At 40.2% G+C, this 19,396-nt stretch overlaps 1 protein-coding gene across 6 annotated transcripts; it reads left to right on the top strand.

Annotated features, from left to right (window-relative positions):
* Window positions 1-573: 573 nt before the first annotated feature.
* Window positions 574-18,925, top strand: ubp1 (upstream binding protein 1). Of its 6 annotated transcripts, none has more exons than XM_023960131.1 (16): window positions 574-741; window positions 5,295-5,446; window positions 8,714-8,790; window positions 8,872-8,977; window positions 9,069-9,175; window positions 9,255-9,407; window positions 9,498-9,608; window positions 12,190-12,297; window positions 12,511-12,617; window positions 12,710-12,779; window positions 13,192-13,285; window positions 13,593-13,683; window positions 13,804-13,922; window positions 14,025-14,167; window positions 16,833-16,884; window positions 16,993-18,925. In XM_023960131.1, exons 1-16 carry the CDS (start codon window positions 674-676, stop codon window positions 17,028-17,030), a joined length of 1,596 nt encoding a protein of 531 aa, XP_023815899.1. In that variant the 5' UTR covers window positions 574-673; the 3' UTR covers window positions 17,031-18,925. The 6 variants fall into 6 exon arrangements, with proteins under 6 accessions (XP_023815899.1, XP_023815900.1, XP_023815898.1 ...); XM_023960132.1 differs by lacking the exon at window positions 574-741 and adding an exon at window positions 765-1,703; XM_023960130.1 differs by lacking the exon at window positions 574-741 and adding an exon at window positions 765-1,970 and having other exon boundaries at window positions 12,710-12,764; window positions 13,195-13,285.
* The last annotated feature ends 471 nt before the right edge of the window (window positions 18,926-19,396 follow it).

Genomic DNA, 19,396 nt, shown 5'->3' with positions numbered 1-19,396 from the left:
TCTCATCTTTTTAATTGGGACATCTTGGAGAATCTGTGACTGCCAAATACTCACCAAACATTTGGGCTGAACAGGTGTAAAGGAAAAATGTTTTAGCCTTATGTAATATAGCTATTTGAGCAACTGGTGCTAAATTTCACATATGGATCCTGTTCTGGTGGCTGTATATTTATATTTAGGAGCAGCTAAAGAGGGGACCACATAAACCCAGTGGCCTCCCTGGAAGTCAGCATACGCCATTTGATGCAAAGATAACTACTTGTGGGAACGGTTGCAAACCAAACCAACTTCACATCACACTGAAAGAACACTGGCTTTAAAGCTTGTAAAATGTTTTATTCATCAGAAATAATGTTTTTAAAGATGTTGAAAATGATTGGTTTGTTAATTTTATTTAGATGCGTGGTCTCATTTTTATGTTTATTTTTTTGTAGAAAAAATAAGAAAACTTGAATTAGAATGGACTATTAAAGCCATGAGGCGGGTCTTCAGAACGAGTCGAAATAGATTGGTGCTTGAAAACACTTTGCCACCCACAGACTCGACTGGCGGATAATTATTGACCAGACGGTGTGGAGCTGCAGAGGTAAACAGAGAGACTGCTCGGACATGCATCGACCCCTCGGGTGCTGTTCAGACGCTCCACCGCAGCAGAAGTGAGGCGCAAGACGCTATGTTGTTTTGGCCGCCCTACACTGAAAGCTTCCCGCCTCAGAAAACAAGCGAGAGCTTCTACACACGGTAAAAAAGAGAGAAAGTTTTCATTAATCGCTGGCTCAGGCATTTTGAGTTTTGGGGACGTTTTTGCAAACTTATTTTCCTTTTCGCGTCGAATAAACGCTCACGAGGATGGCATGCTTTTATTTTGTTGTGCGTATAATACTATACTGTTATAAAAAGGTGGTGTAAACTTTGGTGTTTGTTGACAGCGATTGTAATTTTATCATAGTTCCTGGCAGCCAGAGCACAGCTCGAGTCGGACACAATGACGGAAGCAGGGAGGGCTCTGATTGGCTGATCGCTCTGCGCTTGGCACAGGAGGCTGCTTCTGATTGGGCGGTTGCCGCTTTGGCATAATTCCCGGGGCTGGCAGTGGCAGCCCTGCAGACTAAACAGACTGAATGTTGCGGGAGCCATGTTGATGCCTGGTTCTGTGTCACAAGCTACACTTTGGACGGTCAGAAGACGGCGTCTTCAAGGCGGAAATCCTCAGCGCCACCACCGCGATGAAAAGAAGAATTTGTTTTGAGATGGTTCAAGGAGCGCCGGAGGAGAACGCTTCTTAGGTCACCGGACAGCTGATGTGAAGTAAAGTTGATGCTACTTAGCTTGTTAGCGGGTAGCAACAGCTGGGCGGACGGTGTGAGGGATGCGGCGTGTGGATTATAAGGACAAAATCTCTCAAGATTGTCTTGAAAATATGATTGCTCCGCTGTTTGGAGGCTCGTCCTGAAGACTTTTGGGGTTAAGGTCCCGCTAGCTGGCTAAGCTGTCTTCGTTAAGTTAGCTGCTGGCTAACGTTAGCATGCCGACAATTAGCTCGCATCTCCTGTCACGACCAACTATTTAACCGAGCGAGGGTTACTCTGTTGTTGCTTTTCTGGTGGGACACCGCACTGTATGGAAAATAACCACTCGAAAGCTCGCTAGAGATATGGGAACAAATCCAGCGACTGCGGAAACCTCCAGCCTAGCATGCCAAGGTGAGGCTAACGGGCAAGCAGCATAACTTTCTTCTTGCGGTATCTATCGCTCGGAGCTGCAGAGCCCGTCTCCTCTCTCGTCCCCACGGCTAATACCTGAAGCAAGCTGGCGGCCCTCCGTGTAGAAGCCGAGGACAAGGAGCTGGGGCCAATGGCCTGGGTTCTGAAGATAGACGACGCCACCATTGAGTCGGGGCTGGTTCATGACTTCGATGCTAGCCTGTCTGGCATCGGTCAGGAGCTGGGAGCTGGAGCCTACAGCATGAGGTTAGATCATGGACTCAACATGCTAACCATAGCTCAATACTGCGTTCGAAACGCAGAAAAAACACACTGCCTTGAACCGCTGAGGTCACATCCAACCCCCGCGTTGCCCCCTTTGTGCTGGGTGTAATGGTTTCTCTTTGTTTTGGGATCTGGGGTTGAGCAGTCACTGCAGGGTGCCACGACATGGAACAAAAATAATTCTATAATTCAATCAACACAATCAAGAAACAAAACAATAGCTATTTAAATTGTTTAGCCAAATAATAATGTAATTGTATTGTGACTCATATTGAATATGTTACTTGATCATTTCAGATGGGAGGTTTTAGAAAATGCAATGTTTACGATATATCGTTTTTTTTAAATTTATTTGACGTACAATTTCTCCAGTTTCCCCTTTGAGGATTTATATGATAGATGCAGCTTTTGGTGCATATTTTTTTTCCTATATTTTACTTACCACAGCATCTTGAAACTTCTAAGGAAGACTGACATAAGTTATTATTTTAGTTTTATTTACAACTGTTTTAAACAAAACGGTAAGATGGGATTGTGTAAAAATGATCAAAAGTGTGATATTAAAGGTTTCGTGACGTCAACCTACAGCTTGTCAGGATTTCGCCCATGGAAAAAAAACAACGCCTGAACTTTTGCAAAGATAAATGTTCATATTGTGGATTTAAAATGAAAGAGTTTTTGCCAAAAAACGCTACCTCCATGTAGAAATGGGTGTTTGTTAGCCCGGGGGGGGGGGGGGGGGGGGGGGGGTGCTGTCAGCGCAGACTCCTGGAAGGGACTGTTCCTCACTTATCTATGTCACAATGTGAGAACCTGCTCGTTTTCATAGATTGGGAGGGGCTGCTGCGCTCAGAGCGCAGACTTTTAGAGGAATGCTTAGAAATGCATGAATGGATCAAAATGCCACTTTGCAGTTGTTTATAATGATAAATGAACATTATACAAAGTTGATTATTAATGATAAAGGCCCTTTATTTTTGAAGCATTCCCAGTGGTCTTTTACTTTCAATATAGGGGTGGTAGTTCATTAAAAACTTTCCTCTGCGTTGAGAGCAGGGCTGTTGGTGCGAAGTAAACCCGCCCCTGCTTCCAGACATCCTTATGTTTACATTCTTTCCTGCTAGCTTACAGCCCCTTACAACCACAATCTAATATGAGCACTGCAACAAAAATGGGGAGCAATATTGGAGCTATCCAGCCATACAGTTTGGAGCCGGATGCCACCTGGGACAAAGACGTATGTGGATCTAGTCGTCTGCAAGTTGATGCATCAGAATGGAGGGGAGCAGGGAGAATTTGGGCTGCCGGTTGTGGCACCTACATCACGGCTACAAACTTTTTCCAACGACATTTTTTCATTTGCTCCTGATTCACAACGATTTGAATAAAGAAATGCCCAGAAATGCAATTTTAATCTCTATATCCTCTGTCACAAGTAAAATGCTTCCCGAACTTTTCCAAAACCCCAAAAGCATCTTTTACCTTGGGGTGAGTCTTTTATGTTGGGATAATGGAAGAGTTATAGGAAATTGAACCTAATTGGTAGTCGTCTATGCTGTGAATATTAAACTAACCGCATACTGTACAGATGTTGCACCATGTACTCATTTTGGTCACTGTTGCAGTTATCCTGGTATTTGAATTCTCATTAAGTGTATTTAAGTATTTTGAGTTTCAGATAAATGCATTTTCCTTTGTGGTTTTTAAATGTTGAATGGGCTTTTTGGCCAAAAAAAAGACATCAGCTCTGGGATTTGAGTGAATAAGCATGTAAGGGTCCCCCCCTACAGCCTCCCCTAAAGGATTTTGATGAATGTGCTTCAGCGTGGCACAAGTTGGGTCAGGTGACGACTTAAATACAGCAAATGGCCAGATTCTTCCAGTCATGCATTTTTCATTTCCAGTCATTTTTAAGGATGATGGGGTCAGGAAGCATAATGGGGAAAATTGTGGAAAAAATGTTTCAGGGGAAGAGGAGACCCCATCTCAAATATTACCACTGACTTTGTCACTTGTGACTAAAGATTAAGATATACATTTTGTAAAATTGCTGACACTTGACACATCAGTTCTGAACATCTACAGGCGGCAAAAACTATTTTATGTTAAGGTTTTAATTTTTCTAAAGAAGTGTATATAAATTGTACTCCTTTGCTGTCATTTGGCGGGTTAGCGGGGGAACTTGCTTTATGCAACAGGTCAAAGGGGGCATATTTCTGTGAGGGGGCAAAACCCTGCATGGATAAGCATGTCTTATCACCAACGCTCTTGTCCATCTGCTCCTAGTGCCAGCTGTGCAAATGAGAGCCAGCAAGTTCACAGTACAGAATTTCTGGTATGCCTGTAAGTCAATTAGTCCAAACGCAGCTTGTTATCTGTGATGCTGAAGGGAGTGTTTGAAGCCAGCAGCCGTTAGGAACAGAATGTCTCCACGTGTTTGCCTGAAATGCACTCCTTGAATTTCAGGAATGGGCTGTGGGGTGAGGGCCGGGTTAGCGTGGCTCAGCAGGACCGCGTTACACACGTTGGCACCGAACTTCCAAACGAAACGCCCACGAGATTGAATCTAGTGAAAAACTGTAGAGTGCAGCAGTTTAAAAGACGAGGAGCAAAGAAGCCACAGCAGGAGGACAGTATGCCTGTTTCATTTGCATTTTCCTATCTAATTTATTTTCCACAAACGCACCAGAACCACAGAGTCTAATGTACACTTGGCATCCTCGGTCACCCCTGCAGTGTGTTTTTAGTACAAGTTTAGAGGAGGCAGGTCTAAAGTTGCTGCCACGTGAGAGAGATAATTGATGTTAGTAGCTCAGGCCGTCTCTGAATGTTCTGTTTGTTTAACCTGCAGCAGTCCCACGCAGGGCTGAGCGTCGCAGCCCAAAATACTGAATCGACTCCCATGTCGATTCCCACTTTTATTGATCAGTTTCAATTTGACTGAATGCTAAATGATTTGTCAATTTTTCCTTCTGAAGCTTGTGTTAATTAGTTTTAAAAGCAGTTTTCACTTGAATTAAAAATTCAAACTGACAAAAGGTGGAATTTTTATCAATTAAGTTGCAGCATCTCATTAAAAATGGGCAAAGAACGTTTCGTGTTGTCTAAAAAATACAATAAATGGCTTTACATTAAATGGTTTCATGGATATGATGAAGTGATATGTCATTTTTAAGTGAATTTTGTTTCAGTCATGTGATTAGACTTTCCTGGGTGTTGGCTTTTTGTGCGCCGCGTTTGTTAAAGTGAAGTGGAGGGTTGCTGGTTGATCTCCTCTTGACTCCATCCTCTCTGTGCCCCTCCTAGTGATGTGTTGGCTCTGCCGATCTTCAAGCAGGAGGACTCCAGCCTCCCCCCCGAGAGCGAGACCAAAAACCTCCCATTCCGGTATGTGCTCTGCGCCGCCACCTCGCCCGCCGTCAAGCTGCACGAGGAGACGCTCACATACCTGAACCAAGGTGATGCCATTTGATTATTGACAGTCATTAAACAAACTTGATGGAGTTGGAGCTTCTATTGCAGTCCTGCTTAAGTCATGGCAACACATCAGTTATCAAGTCAGATTTCATTCAGCGTTTAACATAATTATTTACAAATCTTTAACAATTGTCCTTTAAACATAGAGAAACAAACAAGACACGCTTGATCTTTTATGTGGTATTCTCATTTATGAGTCCAATATTTACACTCTATCTTTTATATATCTTATACTCTTAGATCATCCCAGCTAAAATGTATTTTTCTTGCTTGAAGCTGAGTCACAGAAAAGTCCTCGTACTCACAGTCCTACATTGAAAAGTCTCTGCAAACATGCCAAAATGCACATTTCGGGTGTCCGTGTTCAAAACTCTTGCATTCACACATTGTTTTTTGTCCATTTTTGGGCTCTACATACAGAACGCACATCCATTGAACGCACATCAAAAATTAAACCAGTTGAACTTTGACTAATTTGGGACTAGGATTTGGTATTGATGTGTTGTTGGCGTCCTTTTCAAAACATGAACGTGCCAACCGTTTGAAAATCAATCACGGAGGAGAAATTAATAATTGCCGTTTGTGTACGGCTGGAATCACGTGACACGAAGTCTTTCAAAAATCAGAACAGGGCTGTGAAAAACAAAAGCCTTGTGCAAGATTCACAAGATTTATACCAAGCCTCTTCCAACTGTGAGGACGTTTGCTAGAATCAGGGAGCGACAGTCCACCGTTTACTAAAAACGCGTTCAAGAATTCCCCTTCAACACGTTCTTGAACACGCATCGCATGCCGGTGTGTACGTAGAGTCAAAGATTTCATTTGTGATATTATTTTTATGGCATTCCCAGCAGTATTAATTAACCTTTTTATTTATTTTTATTTTTTTTTAACCCCCAGACTGACTTGAGCTTCTTCCAAAGCTACCAGAATGGATTCAACTTGACATCACTTGTTGCTTGTCTGCAATGACGGGAGGCTTTTTGAAAAAATAAAAGTAAAATAAAAACATGGCAGAGAACAGTGAAAAGAGCAAAAAAGCAATCGAAATATTTTGATTTTTAAATAACAAACTACAATTTTATATGTAATCTTTACTGAAAAAAACAAATACTTTTCTTTAGATCTCTGCTCTGTTCTCACAGAAACTGAAGATCCACAGTGTAAAAGAAGCCAAATGGACTGCTAGTACGCTTTTTGTTACCCATTTGTTTCTTGCCTTTTTTAACATTCTTTGAAGTAAATCCAAATCTCCTTTTTCATAGAAATGGGAAAACTAAAAGTCTCTGCTTCATCCGTCAAACAGGAACAAACAGGAAATCTGAGCTATTGAGTGATTATTCCACAACTATTGCTGGGAGGGGCTGGAGGAGTCACACTGAAGTGGGTGTGATTTGAAAAGAACAAAAGTCTTTCGAGACCTTTGTTCTCTGGTTTGACTCCTCCATTTATTTGTGACTTGCTTGAAAAATGGCTGAGCTTTGGCGTCTAGATAATTTCCTCAGCAGTGCGTGAATAAGCCCGTTCCTTTTTTTAACGACTTTTACAGGACTGTTCTGATAAGATCTCCCCCTTAACACCTGAGCAGCTGCTGCTGTATAGCAGACAATCACACAAGGTGGTAACTCGAGACCACCTCCCCTTTTGAATGATGATGCATTCCTGCTTTCTTTAAGCCTGTTTATTTCGTTTTTCTTTGTCTTAATGACATTGTTCCTTAAACACGAGGTGCAAGCTGCATAGATGACTCTGTTTTGACTATTTACGGGTCTGAGCAGCTCCCCCATCTCCAAAAAACACACACCTAAGCCTCTCAACTAGTGTTGGAGGGCCCTTTTCGTAAACCTAATTTATTAAAGGAGGGTCTAAGGGCAGGGATGCCCAGTTTAGTTTAGTCTGTTTAGTTCAAGTTTAGTATTCTCCTATTGAATTCTAGGCATCTATGAGCCTTTTGATTGGATGTTCACTTTACAATTACTGGTACGAAGCCCTTTGAGACGACTGTTGTTGTGAATTTCGGCTATACGAATTGAATTGAATGAAGCCTGGATGTATTGTGGGGATAAGAATACATATAAACTTTTTTTTTTTGCTCCATCTAAATCTTAATAAATGAGAAGGTAATATTAGACGATGTAAAAAACAAAAACGTAGAAATTCTTGCTAACGAGTTGATTCCTGCATGAACAATGTTTAGAATAAAAGTATTTTTGGAGAGATTTACCGCTAAAACATTCCTCAACTTGGAACTCAGGAAAACTGTTTCGATGGGGCGTCATCCCAACCTTTTAATATGATGATTTCCCCTAATCCATTTGATCTTTTTTCTATATCGGGAACTTTTTTTTAAATGCACATTCTATGCTGAATCCATTTCTTTATAAAGACAAAAAAAAGGTTTAAAAACATCTTAACTGTAGTTGCAGTGTCACCTAACTGCAGCTGCTTTTGCGAGTTTTTATTCGTGTTGTTCTTCATTCAGGCCTTTTCTTATTGTTCCTACTGTGTGTTTATTTCACTGTAATATACACTGGTCTCTCATTTATCGCGGCAATTGCAAAATAACCCACAATAGGTGAAATCTCTGTAGTTGTGTCAAGGCTGCAACATTTTTCACTAAACACTTTATACACTTTTATCAGACAGGAACCTTTTGATACTTTTTTTTTTCTCTTGCCTAAGCTCTCAAAGTTCAAACCTTTGTAGAACAATAAGTCCAGTATTATAGAATTATAAACAAAGATCTGATCGCGATCAAAGACTTAAGTAGATTTAAGAAGCTGAACGGATTCCGGACTGGAGACAGAAGAGATTGATTGACAAGACCTGCAGCCAATCAAAGTGCGAGACTTTTTGTATCGCATGTGCTTGTTTACCTCGTGAAACAAACGTTTTGTCTTCGCAAAACAAACTCCTCTTTTTGCTAGCTGCCGTTTTCACATCTGCGCCTTTCAAGAAAACCAAGAAGCTCAACAATGCAGAGTGCTGGGAAAATAAAATCCAGATTTTCCCAAAAAGAAATCTTTTAAATGAATCAATAAAATCAGTTTATCAACCTGCCCTATGTATAACATTTGTAAAACAGTTCTGGATATGTTTAATGTATTCCATGTTTTTGTCATACCAAATATTCCATTGAATATCAGTTCAGCTATCAACAAAGTGGCCTGACCCCGAAGCACTTGTGAGGTTTTGATGTGCCACACACAACAGGAATGCTTGAGAGTTCATTTCAATGTCTCGCTCAGGCCAGTCTTATGAGGTGCGGATGTTGGACAACAGGAAGCCGGGGGAGTTGCCAGAGCTAAACAACAAGATGGTGAAGGTGAGTAGACCTTCACAGCCAGAATGTAAGCTTCAGATTCTCCAAACATGCCCACTAAATATATATTGTCTCTGTGTGAAGAGCATAGTCCGAGTTGTCTTTCACGACCGCCGCCTGCAGTACACAGAGCACCAGCAGCTGGAGGGCTGGAAGTGGAATCGCCCTGGCGACCGCCTCCTTGACATCGGTACAGTTTGCTGGTTGAAATGTTAACTCAGCCTGTCACGTGTGACGCTCAGGTCAATTATCTTTGTTTGGGGTTTCTGTGTGTGCAACAGACATCCCTATGTCGGTGGGCATTGTGGAGCCAAAGACTAACCCCTCCCAGCTTAACGCTGCAGAGTTTTTGTGGGACATAAACAAAAGAGCTTCTGTTTTTGTGCAGGTAACAAAAGCTCTCTCCTAGCGTGTCCCGATAGTCGGGTCTTACATCAAACATATGTTTTTTTTATTTTTGCCTGAAGGTGCACTGCATCAGCACAGAGTTCACCCCCAGGAAGCACGGGGGCGAGAAGGGCGTCCCGTTTCGGATCCAGATCGACACGTTTGCCCAGGGAGAATGTGGCGAGTACACTGAGCACCTTCACTCTGCGTCCTGCCAAATCAAAGTCTTTAAGGTGGGCACTGTGCCGCATGGATAAACTCTAAAGTAGTACCCTTATCAGGTGTCACTCTGTCCTGATATCGCTTGCTTTCTCCGTTTTTAGCCAAAGGGGGCGGACCGTAAACAGAAGACGGACCGGGAAAAGATGGAGAGACGGAGCGCTCAAGAAAAGGAAAAGTACCAGCCTTCTTATGATACCACTGTCTTATCAGAGGTCAGTAAACGAACTCTGCTCGTGGGGAGTAAACAGGGTTTGTGGCCGGAGCACAAAGAAATAAACCGCTACAAAGGTTTCCATATGAAGGATGCCGGCATTAAGAGAGATCAATATTTAGCTCACAATTAAATGCATATTTTTGGCTATTTTTAGCAGTGTAAATGTAGGGTACACTGTGATGCGTGGTGATGGAACCATGAAAGTGGAGGGGGGGGTAACAAAAATGTGTGTGTGTGTGTGTTGGTATATATATATAAAAACAAGGAACAATACTGCATGTATTATTGTGGTTCATATTTGTTTCTGGTATTTATTTTATTGATCATTTTTTGTCGTAGTTTTTGAAGTTTGACATTCACACAGAACAGACTCCAAATTCCATGTTCGCTGTTTAAAAAACAGATATTGTAAAGGCGTTTATGAGCCTCGTTTACTTAAAAAACTGATAAAAATGCAACAGGATATTTACAGAAAACGGTTTCCTTTTGTGAAAAGCTCTCTTGCAACTTTTTAACCATATGAATTATCGCTTTGAAAAACTTAAAACAATCGATAGCAGTCAGAAAATAAATAATATCTACTTTATGCACATATGTATAACAATCCAGCATGTCGTCCTCATTCTGTCATCCTGGCACACATTTATGACTACACAGCTGGTTTTTATTTGGCTTCGCAGCGACTGACATTTATAACGTTATGAGTTCAATTTGTTGAATAATAACCAAGCTAGGTTAGATTAAACCCAGCATGTCTTTCTGTTCTGCCAAGTGTTAATATGAAATGTGAACAAGATTTTAAAGTGAATACTACAGCTGATCATCGCTCCATTTGCTGGAGGTGAAAAAATGAATAATGACGCTGTCCAATTGAGGAAAATATATATGACTATACTTAGCATTATGACGAAACGGTAAAAACCTTAATTTTCACTTGCTTTAAAAGCACCATGAAAAAATTAACGTATGTGAAGTTACTCATAAACCAAAAGGATACGCTTATTTACTTTCATGGTAATGGTTGTGAAGTTTTTTAATAGATTGATGGTATTTTGTTCTGACGTATCCAATCCTATTGCTGTAGGTGTGACATACCACAAATGCAGTACTTTTTGTTTGGAACAAAGTTGCAATACTTTTTTCAACCTTGATCCATTTTCCTTGTGCAATATTATTATGAAAGGACCTTTTTGAGTTGATGCCCAAATATGTTTTAAAGAGCTATTTGACCGGCTGTTAGTGAATTGAATAACATTTCAGCTATACAGTAAACCCTTGTTTTTCGCGGGGGTTACGTTCCAAAAAGAACCCGTGATAGGTAAAATCCATGAAGTAGAAACCTTTATTTTTTTTAACTATTATTATCCAATTAAATACTCTATTATACATTGAAAAGAAAGAACAAACCATTTTACAGGCTCAAGCATTTGTTTCACAAATAAAAAGTACTTTAGAAACCAATAACGTCTGTACTTTACTGTCAGATAATAATTTTAATCAATGTGAAGAGAAGGCTTCAAATTGTGGAGAATAGCCCCGCCCACCGCGACCCGAGTAATTGGATTAAACGGGAGAAAATTAAAAATGACTATGAAAAAATAACAAAAGTACAGTCGGAGAAATAGTGACTCAGGTGTATTTCACTGCTCTTCAGACTGAGCCGCTGCATCCTGACTCCGCTCTGCAGTGTTTTCTTCTTATGAAGCCCGCGGTGCAGCTGTGTTTGTTCGGGAGAAGAACATTATAGTGATAGGCAGTTGTTGTCGCTCTTTTTTTCTATGGGTTTCAGAGAAACTAGAAATTGCAAGAGAATTTGAACGTACGTAATGTAAACTTGGCAAGCTGTTTTACGTACGTGTACATATTAAACTGCAACGTTATTGACGCACAGGTAGAGAAGAAGCGGAGTGACTTTTTAGCCAATCAGAATGAAGAACACAATGTGCGATGCAAATCCGTGAAGTAGCAAAACCGTGAAAAGTAAACTGCGTTATAGCAAGGGATCACTGTATTGCAAAAATGTTTTTGTATGTCTTTGTATTAAGTTCACATTATGGATGGTGATGACACAGTTGTTTAGGAGAAAATTTCAAATTGACACTTTTTCATAAATGTTGCTGACCCCTGTTTTATACTGTTACAATAACTAGGCTTCCTTAGCGTATTATTTTTTCCATAACGACAAGTTTGTTTGTATGTTTTTGCTGTATTTTTTACCGGAGAATGTTTTTAAATGTACAAAAAGGAAATCAACTTTTTAGTTATTAGCAATTGTGCATTTTGCATTTTTATAAGAAAACATGATTGATGTAGAAAAAATACTTCCTGTGCCTTCAGTTATTGATCTTATAGAGCTGCATTTATCTCAATTTTTTGACACTTTGTTTTATGTGTAAAGAGGAGTTTGTAAAAAGTGACGCTAAAGAAATCAGGCGCATTTCAAAGTGACTGAGCCAACAGGAAGAAATCCAACAGTGAGAGTGAAAACCCTATGGAAGCATTTCCTGTGAATTATCCCCGGTTTTTCCTGGGCTGTGAGTGTTGGGCGCCGCCTGCTTAACCTGTGTGTCTGCATGCAGACTAGGCTTGAACCCGTCGTTGAGGAAGCGGGCGACCACGAGCTGAAAAAGTCCAGCAAACGGACTCTTCCCGCTGACTGTGGCGACTCCTTGGCCAAGAGAGGCAGTGTAAGCACCATGCTCTCTTCCTCATACTTCCTCTCCTCAGTATTATTCCCCATCTGCAGTCCTCCCTCTTTCACTATAGTTTATTTCGGGTGCGAAAGAGTGAGGGTAACTTCTACCAGATCTCATGTCTCTGCAGCTTCTCTGGTAGCTTTAGCTTCATCTTTTGTCTTGGTGAGACTGTCTAGATTTCTATTTGTCCAACTTTTTGCCCAGTGCTCCCCGTGGCCCGACACCGCCTATGCCAGCACCAACCAGGCAGCTACACCCACCTTTACCTCCACACCTTTGTCCACCTACACCGCCTCCTCAGTACTTGACAGGTACTTCAATCTTTAGTGTCATCTTAGAAAAACAATCATTTCGCTTAAAGGGTAACAGTTTTAATCTCCTTTTTTGGCATTTTGTGTTTTAGCGACTCTTCTTCTCCCAATCACCAGGCAGACCCTGGTAGCCTTGGCACCTCAGAGGTCAGAGAAGCTAAGGTTTTTACACATCCGTTTCTAAGAAACTTCAATGATTTTGGTTATTGGGAAAGCTGGAAAAATAGGAGGATTCATCTCTTTATAACTGAGCAGTTTATCAGCCTTTCATTTAGTTAAATTGTATCTTTTATGGCCTTTTCCTGCTAAATGTGAGGGTTTTTCCTCTGTTTTTATAGTCCCAAAACATTTTCTAAGACATATTTAAATGATCTAAGTAAGTTCATCTCTTCACAATAAAAGATTGTTGGATAAAAATACCTGTACAGAATATTCTTAGATGTTTAGGTTGTAAACGTCCTGTTTGTCCAACCTGCTGAGTTTTCCTCGAGTTGCTGAATGTGAGCAGCCATGTTTTAGGTTTCAGCCATCCTTGTTTCCACTCTGTTAACATTTATGTCGTTGCCGTGTGCAGCAGCTGAGCTCCACGGCCTCGATACAGGAAACGCAGAAGTGGCTGCTGAAAAATCGCTTCGACTCCTACACTCGGCTCTTCTCTCACTTCTCAGGTAATGGTGTGTTGACCTTCGTACAGGTACAAAAGATTAGATACTACTATGATATATTGGTACTACAGCGTGACTTGTTGCCTCCCCTAAAAATGTTTATGCACGACTTATTTCTGTTTGCATAGAGAAGAGTTATAGAAATGTTATTATAAAGGGCTAACAAAAAGCAAAAAATATCAAGGACTTTGAGTTTTGTCTGATATTTTTGTTAAAAGCTCAAAAATGTCTTGGATAACATCTGCCCTGCTTTATAGAGTTTGTGTATTAGCATTATCCACACTATTTTTTTTTTTCTGTTTATTCTAAGGTTCAGATTTGTTAAAGCTAACCCGGGACGACCTGGTCCAGATCTGTGGGCCAGCAGATGGAATCAGACTATTCAATGCACTCAAATCCAGGTGTGTGTTTTTCGTGCTCCTTTATGTTCATGAACACATACACACAAAATGCCCCCCCCCCCCCCCCCCCCCCCAGCAGAAAGTGTCCTTTGCTGTGTAAACTGATCACCGTGTTTGCAGGTCAGTGCGTCCCAGGTTGACTGTGTACGTCTGCAGAGAGTCCCCTCAGCAGAGCCCCCTGCTGGAGAGACACTGCAGCAGTGAAAATGGAGACGACGGCGTCTCCCCTCGTTTACACGGTGAGGCAAACGTTTTGAGGATCCATAAAAGGGCGGTTTTAGCGAGCCGGTCGGTCTCTGCGCAGCTCTGACATGCAAACTCGCCGCCCGTCTTTTCTGCAGTGTACCACGCTCTGTACTTAGAGGAACTCACAGCTGCAGAGCTCATCAGGAAGATGGCGTGTGTGTGCAGCATTCCACTGGGAAAGATCAACCAGGTCTACAGACAGGGTCCGACAGGCATTCACATCCTGCTGAGTGACCAGGTACGAGCCAAGTATGTTTAACTGTTTGGAAGCTGTCTGACTGTTCCATTCAAATCCTCAAACTTAATTTCCAAGTAGGACCAATAACAATGCTAACAGGTGTGCTAACAGATTCTCTGCGTAGGAGCAGCATGGAAAAGTGAAAACGTTCTAGCTACATACGCACAGATTAGTCATCACCAAGCCCCATGCTCAATTTACTTAAATGTATAGTAGTCGGCTACTTTAGTAATCTATATGACATTGGAAATAAAAGGAGAAAGATGATGAACAGCATTTTCTACTCTGAACAAGTCCGTAAGTGTCTTGGAATTCTTCTACAACAGTCCAAAAGTTATTTTTTTTAAACAGAATCCAGTTTTCCTCTTTCTCTGTCTGCTGTCCTGGAATTTGATTGATAAATAGCTGCTTCAAGTAGTTGTAATGAAAGATTAGTCCATTTTTTTCTTTGAAAATAAGTTAAAAGTTAGACAATAAGTTAGTTTTACTCCAAAAAAAAGAAGCAAAAAGGAGAAATACTAAAAAATAGGTCTTCATTTAAGAGAAAAAAGGAACAAAACAAGATGGTTAAAAAACAAAAACAAATGTACGTATTTACATACTTAATATTATAAATAGAATGAAAATGCTCCAAAGTGTTGCGCAGAAAAAAAACTTGTTTTATGAATGAATGAAGTAAGCGTCTCTTTCAATAGAAAAATGTACTTTTTTTTTTTTTTTTTTTTTCCTTGCCGTAGTTCACAACATGAAAAATGTGGCCTTTTATAATTCTGGTTTATTCTACTTAAAAAGAAAACCTTTGATTTGGGTCAGTAGTCAGCATCCTGATCCTCACACTTTTACAAGCACAGTCTTTTTATGTGTAGTGTGATTCAACAAAACTAAGGCTACATTCACACTGCAGGGCTTAATGCTCAATTCAGATTTTTTTTCCAAGGCCGTTTACATTTCCTACTAAATGCAAACTTTTGTGATCTCCTGTGTGACCGTGAAATGACCCTGAATTGAACCGCATGCGCAGAAGAGTACTCAACAGTGAACGTCACTCGTTGTTTGCAGAAGTAGCTAACGTTAGCAACTTTTTGCATTATTACATTTACTTTCTACTATTTCTATTTACTATAGTATTCAGGACCACATACCCAAGTGGCCTGGTTCACATTTGAAAAGATCGGATCTGTGTTGTTCAGCCTTTCATGAGAAGATCGGATACAGGTCGCATAGGGGCAAAAAAATCGGAATTGGGTCGTTTCAGCCTGCAGTGGGAACGTAGCCTAAAGTCCAGTCTGTATGACATTAAGCTGGTTTATGGTCACAAACTGGCAACACATGAAACAGCTCATTAGCATACCATAGCATCAGTGTCCAACAACCCTCCTATCTTCAAGTCAACACTTTTTTTTGAAACCTCTGTTGTTGCTGCTGCAAGTCCAGCTGGTTTATACTTCAGTTCTGTCTTGATCCTATTCAAAATAGTCACGTCCCACAATTTATCAGCCAAAAGCTTCAGCCTGCAGCGTGAACGTAGCCTCAGATGGCAAATAACCGGTTAAGTAAGTAGAATCTGAATTTCCTTTATTGTACTTGTATGCACAATGGAATCATGATTCTCCCAAGGCTTTTAAAAGAACATATAAAAGTCATGATGAGAAATAAAAGCATATTTTAAATATAAAACGTTAAAAAAATGATCTAACAAATGAAAAGTCTAAAAATATGTAGATCCAGTGTTACCAAAGGATAAGAAGACTGTGCTGGTGACTTTAGAGAGTGATGTAGTATTTCATTTGTACTAATAAATAACCTGCAATTGCTCTTATATAAACATAATGTACATTGAATTGAATTGTTGAATATTGCACTTTCACTTTTTGGATCTAAATATTGATTATGTTGGTAAGGACACAGTCGTTTTTTTAGTTATTTTTCATTTAGTAGGTTGGGGGGGAAACTGTCCTTTAAGTAATGGCTCATTTCAAATAAATCTAGCATTTCTTTTTTTCCAAACTTTATTTGTTTGATGTAAAAATTGTACAAAATCTCCATCAAATTACGGATATTAGTTAAAGTAAAGGTACTTTTGCACAATCTTCTTTTAAAAAAAATAATAATAAAAGAGATGATAACAAGAAAAATACCCGGAACAAACAAAAACAACCACAAAAAAAGACACACAAACCGCACCAACCCTCTCCATGAAAGCTTTAGCATTTCTAAATGTGTTTTAGTTTTCCTGCAATTAAAATCTTTGTTTACTGTGGCCCCTTGATTTATTAGAGTAAACAAACAGATTGAAAAATGCCGGAACTCTAAAATTGACAAATCCCCAGCAAACTTTGAGATTTCAACTTCATCTGTTTCAAGAAATGTATGGACTCATTCAGAGGAGGGACAGTGAGGGATGCTGAGGTTGCAAGGAAATCAAATAGGAAGCGAAAGAGGAGGGTAAAAAAGGGGCAAGCACTGAAATAGAACATAAACAAACATGGGCGCGATGTCACTCTTCTAATATAATCGTTTCTTCACAGACAAGGTCCTTGAGTGGTGTTTCATGTTCAAAGTAGTTTTTATTGGTTTACGATTGTCTGCAGCTTTTTTTAACCTCTCATTTAAAACACTTGAAAAACTTCTTTTGTACCTTCATTGTGTTTGTTTCTTTTTCCAGATGGTTTACAACTTGCCTGACGAGAGCTGTTTTTTAATCAGCACTGTTAAAGGTCAGCTCCTAAACCTTTGAAACGACGGTCTCGTGCGTCAAAACCGCCGTCTGTCGACGTTTTCGGGGGGATTTAATGTACTCTTCTCTCTCCTGGGTTCCCTTCCAGATGAATTGGGCGATGGACTTCATCTAATCCTGAAGTAGTGAGGAGGACAGATGGCATCAGTAATACTCCACCCTCTGTTTTGGAGCAGCCGCCTCCCTCTGGACCTCCCCGCCTGGCTCTCCTTTTTTTTTATTGTTTTTTTTTTCCTTTCCCACCCTCCCTGTCTCTCTTAATGATCACTTGATGGGAAGCACAGACTGCGCTGAAGCCATGTAAATGTTAGAATCTGACATGGGTGTGTCCGCTGTTTCATATTGAAAACATTATTACCGAAGGAGAGGAGTTAAAAAGAAGAGACTAGGGAGGATATTCATTCAGGGGCGGGGCAATGAATTTTATGTGTTTTCAACTTTTTCATTTTGATATGATTTATGTGTGGAGGATGGAGTGGAACGGCTCCAAAAGAAAAGCCGAGTTGGAGAAGATGACTTTTGGTTGTTGCCCATCCCCTTGCAAACACGCACAACCAGCACTAGGCCAGTATTTAAAGAACCTGTAACGCTGAACAGCATGTGGTCTCCTAATAGCTTATAAAAGACTTCCGCTTATTAAAACATTCTCGATGGGACAAACCATAACCCATCAACTGAGTTGTATCCAGGTGAAATGAGTGGAAGTCATTTTTGACCTTTTAAACCTTTTTTTGGTACATTTTCCTTTCGTCTCATCGTCATCTGTGTTGTAGTCTTAGCCAGCCATATCTCTGATTTTAAGATTTCTGTTCTCCATGCGCATCCTGTTCAGTTAATTAGCTAATGATGCTTTACTTGTCAAAAAGCTTCTTTTTTTTTGTTCCTGTTGCTCTTATTGCATTTACTTATCTGTGGTGCCATATTGGCTTTTCTTTTTTTACTCACATGTTTAGACATACTTCTTTGACTCTTGTGCTTTGTTTGTATCTTTAAGAACACTGGTTTAATGAAGTATGCTTCTGGGGTTTTGGCCATAAAACAAACCTGAAGGATGTCCGCCTGTCCAAAGTCCTGGAACAAAGTGGACCAAACAGGTTCCAGAACTGGAGAGATTGGTTATTAACATTTAGGGAAGAAAGAAAAGAAAAAAATCGGATGAGTTGCCCGTGCTCAAAGCCTTTTATTCCCAAATCTACCTTGCAATAAAACCGTTTTGAATTCATCCGCTTTGTTTCAGCAGTCAACGGCACGCTTTGAAGTCAGACTTCTGGGTTTGTCGCTGAATGCAGGAGGGGTTTTAATTTTCCCTTTATATCTGTAAAAACGACAGGAAAATGACCTCACATTGGGAGGCTGTGTTTGTTCATTTGACCCATCTGACATTTTTGAGGTGCTTACAGTTTCCACCTTCAGGAATGTGTGCATGTGTATCATTTTTGTGTTTTTGCAAAGATTTTTTTTTTTTTTTTTGTCAAGCTTTTCCTCCTTGGTATGAAAAAGTCGTGTTTAGCTTGCTACTTAGTAGAGAGCATGTTGAAAATGGGGAGAACAGGGACATATAAAGTTGTTAGTGAGGGATATCTCCTCATTGTTCTTTTTTTTTTCTTTTTCCAAACAAAGACCAAGCCTGCACTAAAGAATTTCAAAGTTTTAGCTTCGATGGATAGTCCCACAGCCCCGATATTTACTTAGCAACCTAACCAGGACAACCTATAAAAAAATAAAAGAAAAATGAGAATGTCAAGACTTAAAAGCACCTGATCCTGTCTCACCACCCAGCAGAGCCAGGACTGTAGCTCCTGTGGTGTTTACACTGACATGAGAACCACAACAAAGCAAGATGTTTTTCAGAAGAACAGTCGAGTCAGACCGCCTGGCTGGTCGTCTGCTAAAGGCCTATGTATAACCACAAGTCGGAAAGATGACCACTGTTATTGTATTGTGTGATGCTTCTCGTGCACAGTGTCATGCTGGAGATGTACACAACCACATGCTGGGAATAAATAATTTCATATTTTTTGTCTTTGTGTCCTGCCCTTTCACTGTTTCACAAGAGGAAAATTATTCAGTTCTATTTGGGCAACAACTTTTAGAAGAATTGACTATTTCATTTGAACCGCCAAAATAAAATGTACAGATTAACAAAGAAGTTTACCTTAAGAAAAAAATACTGAAAAGGGGGTTTTAGCTGTCAACTTGGAAAATTATCTGAAGTAAAACTTGAGTTTTTAAAGAAGTGGTTTTTGAATCGTTTTTTTTTTGTTGTTTCCAAGCCCTTTTAAATAATCTGAACTGTTTTATACTGGTTGTCTTTTCTGTCAGAAAAGCTGTTCTAAATCCTGCAATGACTCAGCATATTTCAACAATTAAAGAACAGAAGCTCCATAAGCATAAGATTCAATAACAGTCAAAGCATTGAGGATTGCAGCTTAAAGTTTATCTTAAACACAAATGCTGCACAAAAATGCTAGGAGAAAATTCCCTGCTGGCAT

The sequence above is a fragment of the Oryzias latipes genome, chromosome 11, assembly GCF_002234675.1.
Source record: "Oryzias latipes chromosome 11, ASM223467v1".
NCBI classification, from domain to species: Eukaryota; Metazoa; Chordata; class Actinopteri; order Beloniformes; family Adrianichthyidae; genus Oryzias; species Oryzias latipes.
The sequence above is the reverse complement of the archived record's forward strand: the minus strand, read 5'-3'. Positions and strand labels throughout refer to the sequence as shown.